We start from the raw sequence: 15,485 nt of genomic DNA, 5'->3' as shown, positions 1-15,485 counted from the left end.
CAAGCAATAAATTCGCCGCTCTTATTGAGCCAAAAGGTGGGCGAAAACAGAAGCAGAAACATAGATAGCACATTAAACGATTTGGGGGAGGGAAAAGCTTGGGAGGCTGCAGATGTAGAGATGCCAGTACTATATTTATTTAAATATATAGATAAATTAAGTGAAAAGAATATGATCAAGGCTCTGTTATTTAACCCCACAATAAGCAACAAAAGCAGAAACTTAAAAGGAGAAAATAACAAACAATTCATTTGTATCTTTAGACAATTCAACTACTATTTAAAAACTTTCCAATCAATTAAAATTGTGAGGTATAAATAAATTTATAAATATATCTTCAGTGCGTACTTTCGATTATCCATTATTTGGCACCTTTTTTTTTGCTTTTTGGCTAATGGCTTTGGCGAAAAGAACATATCTATCAGGAAAATAGGACAGATAGACAACACTATTGTGGGGAGAAATGGTTGGGAGGACTTTCCACTAAGAGGAGAGAGGAGAAAGGGGGGAAGCCCCCGAATGTGGGTGCGGAAAAGGCTGCCTGGCGGAAAATGTCGCCCAAGGGTGTAAAGTTGGTTTTTGCTCCCAGTTTTTGGCTGGCAACTGGACCGAAAACCGGCAACGGTAGTGGGAAATGGCCAACGAGGCAACGAGGAAGTCGCCCGAAGTAGCGACTGTTTCGACCGGGCTATAACTTTATGATTGCTTTTGTATTGCCCACTGCGTTTGGGGGCCGTCACGCGACACTCGGGTCCATAGATAAAATGCCGGTACAGTGGGAAATGCTCAATGATGGATATTTCCGGCTAAGCCGATGCCTTCTCCCTTCTCCACTCTCCTCTCTCTTTTATATATATTTTTTTCTCGTTTTTTTTCTGTTGCGATCCTTTCAATCGGCGTGCTGCAGGTTTCCCATTGTTCTGCTGCCGAGCTAAGCTTTAAATTTTAATTCGAAATGAATGGTTTATTGGAATGGTTTCGGGTGGACTGCATTGATTTAAATGTTTCAACAGAGTGTGCATTATTTAAGTTTACAACCGGTTGCGGAGGAATCGTAGATATGCAATTGAAAGCCTCGAGCACTGCGAATCACTAAAGTTTCCATTTTTAAGTGGTCTTCATTGAAACTCTGCTATCAGCAGATAGTAATTGAAGAGAAAGAAAAGCAAATTGGTTCTTCCGGGAAACTGGTTAATTCACTTTTCCCATCGGGACGGACTGGCCGTTCAGTTAATTTTCCCTGCCATTGGACATTCCACTGTAAATACATTAGGCCGCAGAAGTGAAAACAAACAAATAGGCCGAATTCTTGGCCACGTTTCGCTACTGATACGCATCGCTCATTGGCGGCCAAAAGAAGAGGAAATAAAAAAAAGAAAACCAGATGAAGAAGAAAACCTAAATGAACGAAACGAAACAAAACAAAGCAAGGGAAAACAAAGGCAGAGGCAGAGGCAGAGGCAGAGGAAGAGGAAGAGGCAGAGGAGCCAGAGCAACAGCCAAAAGCAAAAGGCGAAGCGAACTGCCAAGGAGCAGGAGCTAATGTCCTTTTTGTGTGTGGCCACACAGTTTGCATTGTTACGACTTCTCTGAGGAGTTCTGCCACCCAGCCACCCAGCCACCCAGCCACTCCCCCTTCCCACCAAAATTTCCCCCCTTTTCGTTTGCCTTGTGTCTTGTGTGCCCGCAACAATTATGATTTGCGGTCTCCAACTGCCCCCATTCCGGTTTTACTTCTCCCTCAGTTCGCTGGAGCTATGGTACATATATTTCTGGGGGTACCTATTAAATGCCTTGTCTTAAATAACATCAAAGCCACACGGCAAGAAAATAGTTAATAAGTGAAATGTTCTTAAAAACAAGAGAGGAATTTGGAGAAGTAAAGAGTTGGGGGATCTCGAAGACTATATACTTGGTTATGCAGTTTGCAAATTGGAATATTGCCTATCTCTATGAACTTTTAGAAATGAATTCTTGTTAGGTAATTAAAACACCCACCTCGAACTATAGGAAACAACTGTTTCTCTCTCTGCATAGAAACTTGCGAAACTTGTGCGGTTTTTATATCCCAAACAGGATTCAGCTGACATCGCCACTCTCTCCATCTTCAGATATAATATTTCGTTAATGGCTTTTCATTTTGTGTGCACTTCACTCATCTGCTTTCTCCCTCTGGCGCACTGTCGGCTATAACTCTTCGCTTGCATTTCATTTAATTAAAAACTGGAAAAGTGTTGTGTGTGTGTGATATGTACGGGAAAAGGGGAAGGGGAAAGAGGGCTGGGAATGGGAAGGGGGCGTGGCAGAAGCAATTGCAGCGCGGTGACTGTGATTGACACTTGCTTGTGACGACACACGCATTGTGGTTTTTGTTGCCTTCGGCAGTAATTTTGGATCAGGCAACAAAGTAAACTAAAATGCTTTCGTTACTCACCTAGAAGAAAATTAGAAAATAAAAATCTATGAATAAAAAATTAATAAATAAAATTAAGTGAAATAAAAATTTCTATTGCTTCATAAAACAGACAATATTTTTCTGCTAAACAAAACTACAGATAAATTATGAATTTTATAGCATGCACACGTATTTCTATTTTTTTCTTAAACAAAAAACATCCAATAAAAAATATCCCTAATCTTCGGCTGCAAATCAAAAGCGAAACCTCTGCTGCCTGTCGAATGTTAAAATTTCCCTCGTTTAACAGAAGCATGTTAATGTTTTTAAACTTTGGTTGTTCAAGAAAAAAGGGGGATTCCCCAGCAGCCGATGTCCTTTTTGTTCTTTTTTGCTGTTTTTTTTTTGCTTGTTGGCTCCTCCTAATCAGGCATCATTTGATTTTATGAGCAATAAAAAGTGTAAGGGAAATAAACGGTGCTGCAAATAAAGCAATCGCCGCCAAACGGCAGAAAAAAATGCGAAGGCAAAGGAAACTTTTGGCCCAACTTTTTTATGTTTGGCAGGTATCTTCTTGTTATTTGTGTTCTGTGTTTTTTTTTTTTTTTGTTTTGCTCCGTCGTTTTTAGTGAATTATGCAACCGGAAATTAGCATAAATTATGAGTGCGGCGAGCGTGGGAAATGTTAATTGGGCGGCTAAAAGAAAAACGTGAGCAACTTGGACGCGTTTTTGCCAATTAGGCAGTGCAAGCGCCAAAATTGAATTTGAATTTCTAATGGTGATTATTTACTATGCACACACATGCGCTCGCACCAACACGCATACAGATACAGGTCCACGTACACTTGGGCATAATAACTAAAGCTTTGTGCTAACTAATTGCCCCAAGGCGAAATCGTGGAGGGGGGCTCGGGGTTTTCCGGCTTTTCCGGGGGCCCGGGGCTGCACTTTCCCCCTTGTCTCACTCTCTCACTTTCCCTCGGTTTATTTGCACTAATTTGCATGCCTCATTTGCAGTCACACACACTCAACAAACTCACACACATGCACACACGGCAACACACACATTGACACACGAAGAAAAGAGTTGTAAAGAAGAATTCCGAATTTATGAAGATCTCTAGAGATTTCTAGCGTTAGAAAAATACTTAAGTTTAAATTGTAAGGGAAGCTAAATTGAAATTGAATTGAAGATAAAAAGATTAAATTTGAATAATGTTTTTTGTCCTAAAACTTTTAAAGATAAGCTTCATAAATTGGGAATTCTCAGTTACATTTCTTCCAATTTGTCTCACTGTACATACACACACACACACACACACATACATACCTATATACGCCTTTTTGTTGGCTTTTTCCTGTTCCTTTATTTTGGTTCGCTTAGCTAACTAATGTTGTCCTCCATTTCCTCGGTTTCTTGTTAAACAAATACACTTTTCTTTTCAATTTACCTCGTTATTCTTGACGTTTGGCTAGGCTAATTTAATTTCACTAATTTAATTTCGCTCTCAATTATTACCATAAATCGTATTTAATTATCTGTTGCATACTGTTTTGCGCCTCGTTTCAGTTGAACTAGTTTTACTTAATTCTTTGTTCTTTGCTGTTTTGTTTTCGTTTGACTCTGTTCATTTAAGTTGCCTAGAAAAAAAACCGTTTTGTTTAGCATCGTTTTGCCTGTTTAAACATTAGTGTACAAATTATTTATAGTTAGTTATACCTTTTATGTATACAACAAATACAATGTTATAGTTATAGTTACTTGGATTCTCCTCTTCCTCTTCGTTTCTTTTGTTGTTATTTTTGGAACAAGTTTTTTGGTTATTTGTTTACCCCCTCTCTTTTGGTTTTTGTTGTTTTGTTGTTGTTAAAGAAAAAACAAATGCGAATTTCATTCATTACTTGTGTTTTTGTGGTTGCTTTTGTTGGCTTCTTCAGACTGTGTGTGGTGTGTGTTGTTTTTGCCCTCCGCGAAACTGGCAATCGATCGATCGATCTATCGACTTATCGATCCGCTTACAACACGGGCCTGGCCACATTGGGCTTGGCCGTAGTCGAGGCGATCTCCGATAGCTTGATATCGATGGGCATCCGGGTGTCGTAGAGCGTCGGAGCCTGCAGGATAATGCCGGCGGTGCCGACGACCACGGCTATTGTGAAGATCCACAGGAACAGGCGGTCGAGCACCATGGCCACGTACTTCCAGTCCTCTTTCACCTGTTCGCAGGAGTAAAAAAAATACAGGTGGTTAGGTAAATATATTTCATAAATATTTATGAACTGCATCCACCCATCAAATATCCCCATTCACACACAGTTAAGTGTTTAGTTAATGATTTCAAAAAGGACCACAGACACAGACACAATTTCAATAATGACTATCCACAACTCTTAAGATTATTAATCCCTTTTCACTTGTAAAATATTTCAAATGGATCGTCTTTAAAAACATTCAATTTTTTAGCAGGGATGATTTCCCCCCTTCGATTGGCATTCATTCGATATTCATTCGCTGGGCCTGGAGTTCATAAGCCAGCCAATATGTTCATCTTTGTCCACGCGTCTTGCGACTAATTCCCCAGTCAGTCCGCTGCCACGCCCTACCCACCCTCCCCTCCCCTTCCCTCCCCGTCCTTGCCACCGCCTCTTATCACCCAGGGGGCGTGGCGAAAATGACACGCACTCAATGTAAATGCCGGCGAAGCTGTCTCGCATTTCTCAGCGTTCGATGTTACAGTGTAGTCAGTTTGGCCGTTTAATAGCCAAATATATATACGAGAATATATATTCAACGATTTAGGTATACTAATGTTTACCATATGGGATTTTTGAACAAGATAAGGCCATACTTAATATACATTTAAAAGGAGAAATATACAAAATAAATAAACTAGATATTATTTATCTTTTAAAAGTTGTAATAAATGTTGTGGTATATATTTTTGGAAAATTGTCAAAGAAACCAAACTAACTCAGCGGTAAAAATAATGACCATTATGCAACATTTAAATTATATATATATTATATAGTTTTGAAATTAAAATAAATCAAATAATAAGAACATATTTTGGTTATCTGCAGATGACAACACTGTTCCTCGATTCGGTGTCCTGGGTCTTGTGTCCGTGTCCCGTGTCCTTTGTCCTGCACTTTCCGCCCGGAGGTGCCCTAGTTCTGTCCAAGTGTCCGGGAGTTCCCAGTCCCAGGACTCCTCCTTCTCATCCGCCATCGCCGCTAAGCCTGGCAGGACATTCCAATAATGATTGAATGTGTGCGTAATTTTAATAAAATACTTTTATTGGCATTTTGTTCGATGCCACAAGAAAACATTCATTATGATGAGAGGACAGCGGCAACAGCAATGCTCTTAACTACGCGAACAAGCAGGCGAACAAGGAGCTGCACTCGAAGAAAAACCCTCTACTGATTTCAAACATTTTTAATTAGTTGAATACTTGGAGAAGTGGTAGTAGGACCATTGTTAGTATTTTGATTGATGAATATTATTTATAAGGATATTTCTCAATATTAATTCCTGTGCTTTTATGCAACATGCAACATGGACTTTCGCTGAGTGTATAATGGCCGGACTGGCCATAGTCGCTGCTCAATAAGGCGCATGAAAAGTCATTAAAACTTTTGGCGCAGCCGGCGTAAGTGCGCCCATAGAGACGATGCCCCACGGACACACATATGGACACTAGGACATCGGGACACCAGGACATCGGGACACCAGGACATCGGGTCACCAGGACATCGGGACACCAGGACATCGGGCAAGCGGGAAAGGTCAACAAAAGGGCAGTGGCAGTGGCAGTGGCAGTGACAGTCGGACATCATCAACAACTGGGTCCTGGCCAAGGTATACTACATGCTACTGGCTACCGGAGTCTTGGGTTCAAGTCGAGTCCTCGAGTCCTCGAGTCGAGTTCTCTGGCCATCGATTATCGACGTGCCAATAAATCCCGCCTTAGGCCGCTCTAATTTATTGCGCCAGGCTTATTAACATCAAAGCCCACACACAGACTCCCTCCATCTATCTCCGTCTCTTTCCGCCCCGTCAGCGTCCGTCTCCTTCCGTCTCTTTCCGTCTCAGGTATTTCCGTCTCAGTCGGGAGCAAACGTTAAGCGGCTTTCGGGCCACTTGTCCTGCTTTCTTTCTTTGGGTTTTTTTTTCCTCCGGATTTCCAGTCGCTTCTCCTCTTTATTTTCACTGGCGTGCTGCAATTGCGGCATTCCTGAGAAGCTGGGGAAAAAATTCTTTTTCCAATGGGACACGAAAAATGATTTCCTTTTTAAAGCCAATTCCCCCGGAACATTGGCCAAATCATCGAAATTCTTAAGTGTACTTAGGTTATTGCTAGCAAGTATTATTCGAGCTTTTTTTTTTTTTGGGGAATATCGAACAATATTGGCTTACGGGCTATCGGCGAAAGGTTGAATGCATCTGGCGATGCTGGCAAGGAGTATACATTATTAATAGAGTGGAAAATGTCGCCTTTACGAAATGCTTTGGGGAAGGGTTTGTAAATAAGCAAGGTTTTTTGGCACAGTTTGCCCTGTTTAGTTGTGTATTTATGCGGCACTCTATAAACAGCTTAAAGGTTTATCACTCATACGCACTGTTGCCTTTAAATTTTGAATAAGCATTTAGCCACTTAGGTGTAAGGTATTGATGGATTTCAATACGAATATCAAAACCTAGATGTAAGAAATAAAATCTTTTTAGGATCTGCGCATTGTCTTTTAATAATGTTACTCATACGCAATGTTGCCTTTTTTGATTATGAATAATGGAAGTCTTAGTATTTTTCACTTCCAAGAAACAAAATAAAAGGCAGCATTTCCTCCCGTAAAAAGGCGTAAGACTTTCCTTTTACCATTTAAAAGGGAATTATATTTGTTGCCCCAAAGAGTATGCTACAAAAAATGAAGTTGGAAATGTAAAGCCCTGAATTGAATATTGAATTCTTCTCGAAACCCGCTTAAATGTAAATATTTGTTTAGAATGTGCCAAGCACTCACCCTTGTGCTCTCCTCCTCCTTGCGCGTCTGATCGGCGATGTAGGTGACCCCGTCCATGGCCTTGTGCAGCTCGGGGCAGGTGTGCCACCGCTGGCGGACGTTGCCACGCCCCGAGCAGCAGTGCGGCCCGCCCTCGCGCTGGCAGGCGGGCAGAATATCACAGATACCGCCCGCCGGCGGTGGCGGTGGTGGTGGCGTACCGGCCGCCGCTGCCGCCGCCGCCGCTGCTGCCGCCGCCGAGGTGCTGGGACCGCCTGCTGCTGCCGCTGCCGCCGCTGCCGCTGCTGCTGCCGAAGTGGTGGGTCGCTGGTGGTGGTGCTGCTGCTGCTGTGACTGCTGCTGCTGCTGCTGTTGGTGGTGGTGCAACTGCTGGTGGTGCAGCTGCTGGTGGTGCAGCAGCTCGGACGACTGACAGGCGGCACCGGCGCCCATTCCCTGGTGGATCTGGATGGTGCCGCTGCAGCAGGAGTCCGCCAGCGTCGAGGCGGTGGCCACCGAGTTAACCGTCGTCGTCGACTTTATCACATTCGGATTGGCCATGCCCAGATCGCTGGTCGTCGTGGAGGCGTGCGACTGGTGGGCGTGTTGCGGCAGCGGCGAAAAGTTCGCCGAGCAGCTCGACTGCTGCCGATACAAGTGTCCTCCTCCTCCTCCAACTCCTCCTCCTCCTCCTCCTGCTCCTGATGCTCCGCTCTGATAGTTGGTTGCACCACCACCATTGCCGCCATTCTGACCCGTCTGGCTGGAGGTGGAGGTCATCTGGCGGAACTTGGTGGGCGTGAGCGGGTGGTCGAGCAGCGAGCCGCCCGTCTGCTGGTACTGATTGTGGTACTGGGCGTCGATCAGCGAGGACGTCGTCGAGGTCTGCTGGTTGGCCGTCGACATTGTCGGCGGGTACAGTGAGCTCAAGTGGCCGGTGATGGTCGACGCACCACCGCCTCCACCACCCATCCCCCCGCCCATTCCCATACCCATGCCCATGCCCATGCCCATTCCCATGCCGCACTCGTCCATCAGGTTGTAGGTCTGCACGCGGTGCTGCAAATGCGGCGAGGTGCTCCGCGAAGTCGTCTTCGGGCTGTGGTGCATTCTAAATGGAGGAACAACATGCGACATTACTAAATATTATATGATATATAATATAATAATAAATCACTCATTTATATCCGTAAATAATAAAGAAATGTGTGAGCTTACTCAACGAATTTGCTTTGTTTCAATAAATAATATTTAAACTATTTGCCTTACAAACTTATAAACACTTGCCAAGACTTTTTTGAGGATTAATTATCCTTTGCTGTACATATTTATAAATAGCATCCAATTAAAATGCCTGACACAACTACAGCGGATGGATCTCTCCTCTGGCTCAACCTTTACCTTCAATTATGAACGGATTGGTGAACCCTAAACTGAAACTTACCGCGACAAGGCCACCGGCGGTGGCAGCGGTGGTATTTGATCCCTCAGCTCGAGGCCGTTGCAGGTGCGCACCATCAGGCGGCGCGAGGACTTTCTGTGTGGGTGAAAGGGAACCAAGGACGTTACTCTGGGAACCTCTAACATATATCTAAGGTATACCCTTTCGGGTGGGGCACACTCACATCATCTCGCTGATCGGATACAGCGGACGCCGCATGACCAGGAAGCGGGGCAGCTGGTTGATGAACACGGTCCGCACCCAAGGAGCCATCGTGTGCGTCTGCGGCGACCGGAAGTGGATGTTCAGCACCAAGACGGTGACGCAGATGCTGCACGGCGAACAATTCGGTGTATGAAATACAGAAAACATGGCTTTTTTATACATTTCCATTCGGTAAAACATGCGTAAAATGGTTAAAAATGATTTTATTTTGACGGGGAAAATTTTTTCTTTCGTTATTTTAGTCCCTTAAAAAAGTTGCATACCAGGTTAAAAAAAATTTGCTTGACAAATAATTTTTTTAAATTTTGAAAGGGGTACCTGTAAAATTTTTTCTCCTTTAAATTTCCATAAAACACACAAAAATCATTGAATATTGACAAGGAATGCCTTTTTTTCAGTAAAATTTGGAGTTAACAATTTGTGGTTACAAAATTTAGTAAAAAGATATAAAAAAACACAAATTTCAAAAATTTTCCATAATAATTTTGTGTCATCTTCCAAGTTGATATAAACACGCGTTTGTTATTTTTCTTGCTTTAATGTCCTTGCCGCAATATTTACTAAGCAGACATTAATATCTATATGTGCATGGTAAATTGTGACAATATTCTGGGTCCTCTGCAGAAGAGTTTTCCAAGGATAAGGCGAAGGGGGTGGCGAGAGGGTTGGTGGGAGGGTGGGTGAGAACATGCAGAAAGGACTTAAGTGAGTTGCTCTCTTAGTCTGGGTAATTAACTTTCGACGCCCACGTCTAATTAGCAGCTGGCCAAGGCGTCGGAAAAGAATACGTTGAACGGAGGGGTTTGGTGGAACGAGGAGAGGGGAGAGGCAAAGGGGGAAAGGGGGAAGGGGGAGGGTGTCCTGCCAGCCTTAATTACATCATTTGAGGCGAGGTCCTGTTGCGCCACTGGCGATTCCATTGTTGGCAGACTCCGACTCTTGGTCGCAGTCGACTTTTGTTTACCAACAATTAGGCGGCCATCATTTGGTGTGCCGGCCAGCACACCGCCTTGTGGGCGTGGCAAATGACTGTAAATTGCCGCAGCCATTTAATAGGCCCCCAGCGGGGGGCGGCTGAACGGGGAATGGGCGTGGCACTAAGCCAAGCAAAGTCGAACACGGCCACCGAATCGAGTTTTACCCTCGGCCGACGATTGGCCAACTTTCTCCGAAAAACCAACGGAAGTTCCAAAAACTTTTTTAACTATATCAAAAGAAAGTTTTTTTTAAAGATTTTGAAAATAGTTAGTTTCGCGTGAATTTAGGTTCTTTTAGCAAAAGAAATTGGTTTGAATACGCATTTTTTATTTGTTATATGAGAAATTATTGCTGCCATAAATTGCATTTAAATGATTTTCTCTGCCTGATTAACCGTAATTTCAAATGATTTAATAAACGTTTTTTGTTAATATGATTAATGAATATTGTTTTTTTTTTACTATATAATTATAATATTTATATATCCATCAGAATATTGGCTCTGCTATAATTCCCATAAATACCCCATGGAAATGGTAAGAAATGCTGCGAGTATCTGGCATCTTGGGGCCGCATTAGTGGCACATTTGACTCGGAGGGCGGGGGCGGGGGCACAACAAGGAGGCAGGGGAGGGGCACAAGGGGGTGTGGACTCACCTGAAGGTATCCAGTATCATGGTGAAGAGCACGAACTTTCCCAGCAGCGGCACCACCAGCGATGTGGGCGGAATGATTTCCGCGAGCAGCAGGAAGAACACAGTGAGCGACAGCAGAATGGATATGCTTAATGAGACCTGCAAATATATACAGAGAAAGTACAGGGGTTTTGGAGTGAGTGAGCAAGCGAGACAGGAAATGGGCGGTGGGGGGCGTGGCAGATTGAGCTGCACGTCGAGCGGAAAATCTAAAGCGCCATAAAGAAGCGACAATTGCGAACTGCGAACAACAACGGGAAACTCCCGTTCCGATAAGGTTTCTCATTTATAATGCATAAATATTGCTCGAACTCGGCTTAAGCTCTTTTCCCCCGGTTTCCCCCCGCGGAAAACTTGCCGTTTTCCCCGTGCCCCTTTCCCGAAAATCAGGGAATACACATCGATTACGTAAAACTGTTTACAGGTATCAGGTGTCTGTGAACTATTGGTGAAAAATAAATAATTCTCAGTGGGAGAACGATTACACAGTTTTACAAAGTTTGGTTTCTGATTTTCTACGCATTTTCTATGTAATACTATCTTTAAAGAAATCATAATTATTGAATAAAGTTATTTATATTTTTCTAATACATTTTAATCACAAAAGCTGTTTGGATTAATAAGCATTAGAAGGAAGGAAACCTAAGCCGCTTGGATTAATTAATGAACATAAAACAGTTAAGCTGGCTTTGTGGCTTAGTAAAACGTAGGGGAGGGTGGTCCCATACCGACCCCCTAAAAGGCAAAGGCGATAAAGGTGAGAAAAATCAATTTTTCAGTTCAGTTCAAAAAAGTACTATGTAGAGGGATCAGTTTACTATACATCTAAATGATTAGTAAGTGCGTAGGTGCTTTGAAGCGTTAGATATTCAGGCAAATATAAAACTCTACTTTTTGGTCGTACTCAAAAGTAGTGGTCCGAAACCGACCCCCTATTTCTTAACAGAAGCAATTTAATAACATAAAATAGAATTTAATGATTTTGACGTTTATTAAGAAATATATTGAAGGTTCTTTCCAGAAAATAAAAATTAATGTATGAAATAAAGGGCACTGTAGTCAATTGATGAAGTCTGAGTTGTCCCCTTTCTCATAGTAAGTTTTTGCGTTGTTTTCGCGTTGTTTTTCGAAAGCCGCTCGTTGATGACTGTCTCTTCGCTTGCTGTCTGATGTTTTTGCTGTTTCTGTTACTTTTCTTTACTGAATCTTGTTTACTTTTTCATATTTTCCCTCAAAAATACGCTATGACATATTAAGCTGCCAATAAATGGGGGTCGGTTTCGGACCATCACTTCGCGGTCGGTTTCGGACCACCACAACCTTTTCTAATTAACTGCTCGCCATTATCTAATGACGCAAAGAGCGATGTAATTCTAATAGCGTGAATGACAGCTAGGACTATCAACTATCAGAAAACCTTACCCTCCGATTTTTATGCGAAGAAAAAAAACTTTAAAAATATTTAAGCTCAAGTTCAGTAAAGAAAAAAAACTGAATGTCAGAGGCGTTGAAACAAAACAAACGGAAAAATTGCAGTGAAACAAAAGAAGTCAAATTGGCTATCTATCTCCAAAATGTCTGTGTTATAACAGCTTTTCACTGAAGTTACCGACAATTCGGCTAGCATCGCCATCTCTGAGAAACATGGGGGGGGTCGGTATGGTACGACCGGTCGGTATGGGACCACTCTCCCCTATTCAATATGGAAAAGTTGCGAGAGACATAGTTAATTAATAAGAGGAAGTTGCCTACACCTTTTTTGCTTAGATGAATAAATAATAGACTTAGTTTGATTATTAATTAATTGAACATATTAGGTTTCCAAGCCAATAAAAAAAACCAGGTTTTGTAGTTTTTATTTGACAATGAAAAGCTGTCAACTGGCTCATTATTTCTTTGCAAACTTCTTTCCTGCTTCTGCAGGTTATAATTTCAGTGGCAGACAATCGCCAAGATTTCGATTGCCATTCCGATCCAGATTCTGATTCCGATTCCGCTCGCTTGGCGGGCAATTCGAGCCACAAATCCAAATTGATTTAGAACGCCTAAGCGGGCATCACAAGCAAATAATAAGCCAGGCCAATGGGCGTATGAAAAAGCGGTTTGTCAGCCGGCAATTGCGGCCTTGCCAAAAGCTGGCCGACAAATCATATGCAAAGGCAGCGGAAAATGCCGAAAAAGACGAGCAGAAGAAGGGGGAGGACAAGGGGGAGGGGGAGAAAGTGAGGTGAGGAGGGGAAAACGTGGAAATGGAAATGAAAACGCGGCATACTTTTCAGAGCGCTCAATAAAGCGCAAAATGATTTGTGGAAGGAGAAGGGGAAGGGAAAAGGGGGCGTGGCAGCTCACCTTATTTATGCCTAAGCCGCTTGTAATGAAGTGTGTTTGTATGGGTTTCGATGTGAGTGTGTGTGTGTGTGTGTGTGGGTTTGCCGAAAGTAATTAAATGTCGAAAATGAGACGCGCGATTTGAGCTTCTCTTCTGTCAAAGTGAGTGTGTGTGTGTGTGTGTGTGTGTGCGATTTGCTGTCTGTCCCTGTCAGTGTGTGCATGTGTATGTGTGTGTGTGGCATAAATTTTCGATGCTTAATGATTTTATGATAATTAGCCTTAGTTTTCGGGGCCAGCGCTTGTAAAGCGATTAGTGACGTTGCCTAATTAAGGTTACAACTTGCCAAGCAAATCCAAAGCCAGAAGCGACGACCTTTCAACTGACTATATACACTGGAAAAATGTACTGGGCAATCAGCCAAATTCAAATAAGAACTGTTTAATAAATAATAATACTTTGTGTGCTAAAAACATTTCAAAAGAAATCAAATCAAATTAAAATATAAACTTAGCTATAAAGTGATTACTTATCATACCAGAAATGAATTATATTAAATGAAGTACAAATGTTACAAATAAGAATTGTTTTTTTTTTTCAGTGCACCAATAGGCAATAAAATGTTTGGCACCGAGCAGTGAAGAAATCCATGTGCAATCGCATTTAGCTCGCATCACTGGCAGTCCAGGTCGCTCATTATTTATGCAAATGCTCGGTGTAATTAAGGTGGCCAAATGCATTTCGGTTACGATTTCGGTTCTGTTGGGTCAAGTTGAACTCAACTCAAACTCGAAACTGGATGCTTCCGAATGGGCCAGCTGATGGGACAGTTTCAATCTGGACCCTGTTCGTAAAACGTAATTGTTTCGCCCATAAAAATACGATGCAAATAAACGCAGGGGAATTGGGAACAGTGCGGCTACTTAGTATTGCGAAAGTAGCCCTTCCTCCTTTTTTTGCACAGAAAAAAAGGGATTTACATGTCATTATCAAGAAATTGGCTAAGAAATCATTAGGGGTTAAACCCATTTTAGAGATTTCTAGTAGGGATTTTGTTTAGCATTCTATTTGCAGATTAATTTGTATATATTTTGACATGTATTTATGGGAATAACTATTTTCCATACTCAACATTTTGTGTAGCTAAATTGCTCCCTTTTTACCCTCCTGTTCAACTGCATATTCTAGGTATCTAATTCAATTAAGAAATCACTCAACAGCGATCGATTTGGGGGGTATTTTCTGCGAGTGTGTCGCACCCATTTCGGATCGCCCGCCTTTCCCCGTTTTCCCCCACGTTTTCCCGCACCTCCGCAATCGGCAATTGCATGAATGAAGTGCGTTGTGGCGCATATGCATGTAAATTGGCAATTCCAATTCCAATTGCGATGCCATCGCAATACTGGAACTTCGGCCACGGGGTTTCCAAAAGCCGAAAGAGGCGAGGGGCGGGGGGCGTGGCGGACGTGCCAGAGTTGCCACAGTTAACTGCAGACTGACCAGTGGCGGGAATTTTTGGTGCACAGTTCGCAGTTCCGCAGTTTGTGTCCTGTTTTATTTCGCTGCCTGCTTTTAGGCGTAAATATTTGTCCGCTTCATGTGTGAGCGTGTCAGTGTGTGAGTGTGTCAGTGTAAGAGTGCTTCAGTGTGTGCGTACAGAGCCATAAAAGGGACAACAGTGCCATGAAATGTGCCCACACGGCTCAAATCGTAAAAGTCTTCCCGAAAAAAAGGAATGAAACGTGATACTGCAAAAGCGAGCGAAAAACTTCTGGTGAAATAATAACGCTCGAATTGATTATTCCCGACCAGAGAACTATGAGAACTAGGTTAGAACTATTGCTCGAATATTGATAACAAAAAAATTAACTTCTAATTAAAAAAAAATATTTAAAGGAGTACTTTCATGTACATAACTCTTCTCGATTTCAGGTAATTTTCTTTTAATCATAAACAAACAAACCATCAATCTTATTTACAAAATATATTTTTTCAAACCCCAAAACCTCGCTGTTTTCCATGTAATATCCCCCTTATCCGACATCCATCAAAATACCAACACAAACGGTGATCAGAGCAGCTTAACACAATTTCGAGGGGCTTAGACAAATAGAAACTCACTCAAACAGGTCGTTTTGGGTGTTTCGTTTTTCGGGTGACAGGTCGGTTTAATACGCGTATTATTCGATGAGTACTCATCGAATCGACCGCTCTTAACTCGATAATGCACAGGCAAATCGGGGAATTTGCATAATGCCAGCCGGGATGGGCCATCAAATGCCCGGCGCTGTCAATATTTATATCATAAATTATGTACCGTGAGCGATGTGGAATGTGGAAATGTCGGATGGCATCGGCATCACCAGCAGCATCATCATTCAGCTTCAGCAACAACATCAACATCGCCATCAAAATC

At 42.5% G+C, this 15,485-nt stretch overlaps 1 protein-coding gene across 3 annotated transcripts in view; it reads right to left on the bottom strand.

Moving 5' to 3' along the window:
* Nucleotides 1–1,479: 1,479 nt before the first annotated feature.
* LOC108097971 (acetylcholine receptor subunit alpha-like) overlaps nt 1,480–15,485 on the bottom strand; it is a 116,471-nt gene continuing 102,465 nt past the window's right edge. For 2 of the 3 annotated variants that reach the window (XM_017200587.2, XM_017200586.2), the window contains 5 exons: nt 10,703–10,839; nt 9,027–9,173; nt 8,846–8,938; nt 7,423–8,512; nt 1,480–4,614 (listed from right to left, as the gene is read on the bottom strand). In XM_017200587.2, coding sequence (XP_017056076.1) covers nt 4,414–4,614; nt 7,423–8,512; nt 8,846–8,938; nt 9,027–9,173; nt 10,703–10,839 — 1,668 coding nt within the window. In that variant the 3' untranslated portion in view covers nt 1,480–4,413. Of the gene's footprint in view, nt 4,615–7,422; nt 8,513–8,845; nt 8,939–9,026; nt 9,174–10,698; nt 10,840–15,485 lie in introns of those variants that run through there. The other variant, XM_043207320.1, reaches the window with a different exon arrangement.

Source organism: Drosophila ficusphila, unplaced genomic scaffold, assembly GCF_018152265.1.
Source record: "Drosophila ficusphila isolate 14025-0441.05 unplaced genomic scaffold, ASM1815226v1 contig_197, whole genome shotgun sequence".
NCBI lineage: Eukaryota > Metazoa > Arthropoda > Insecta > Diptera > Drosophilidae > Drosophila > Drosophila ficusphila.
The sequence above is the reverse complement of the archived record's forward strand: the minus strand, read 5'-3'. Positions and strand labels throughout refer to the sequence as shown.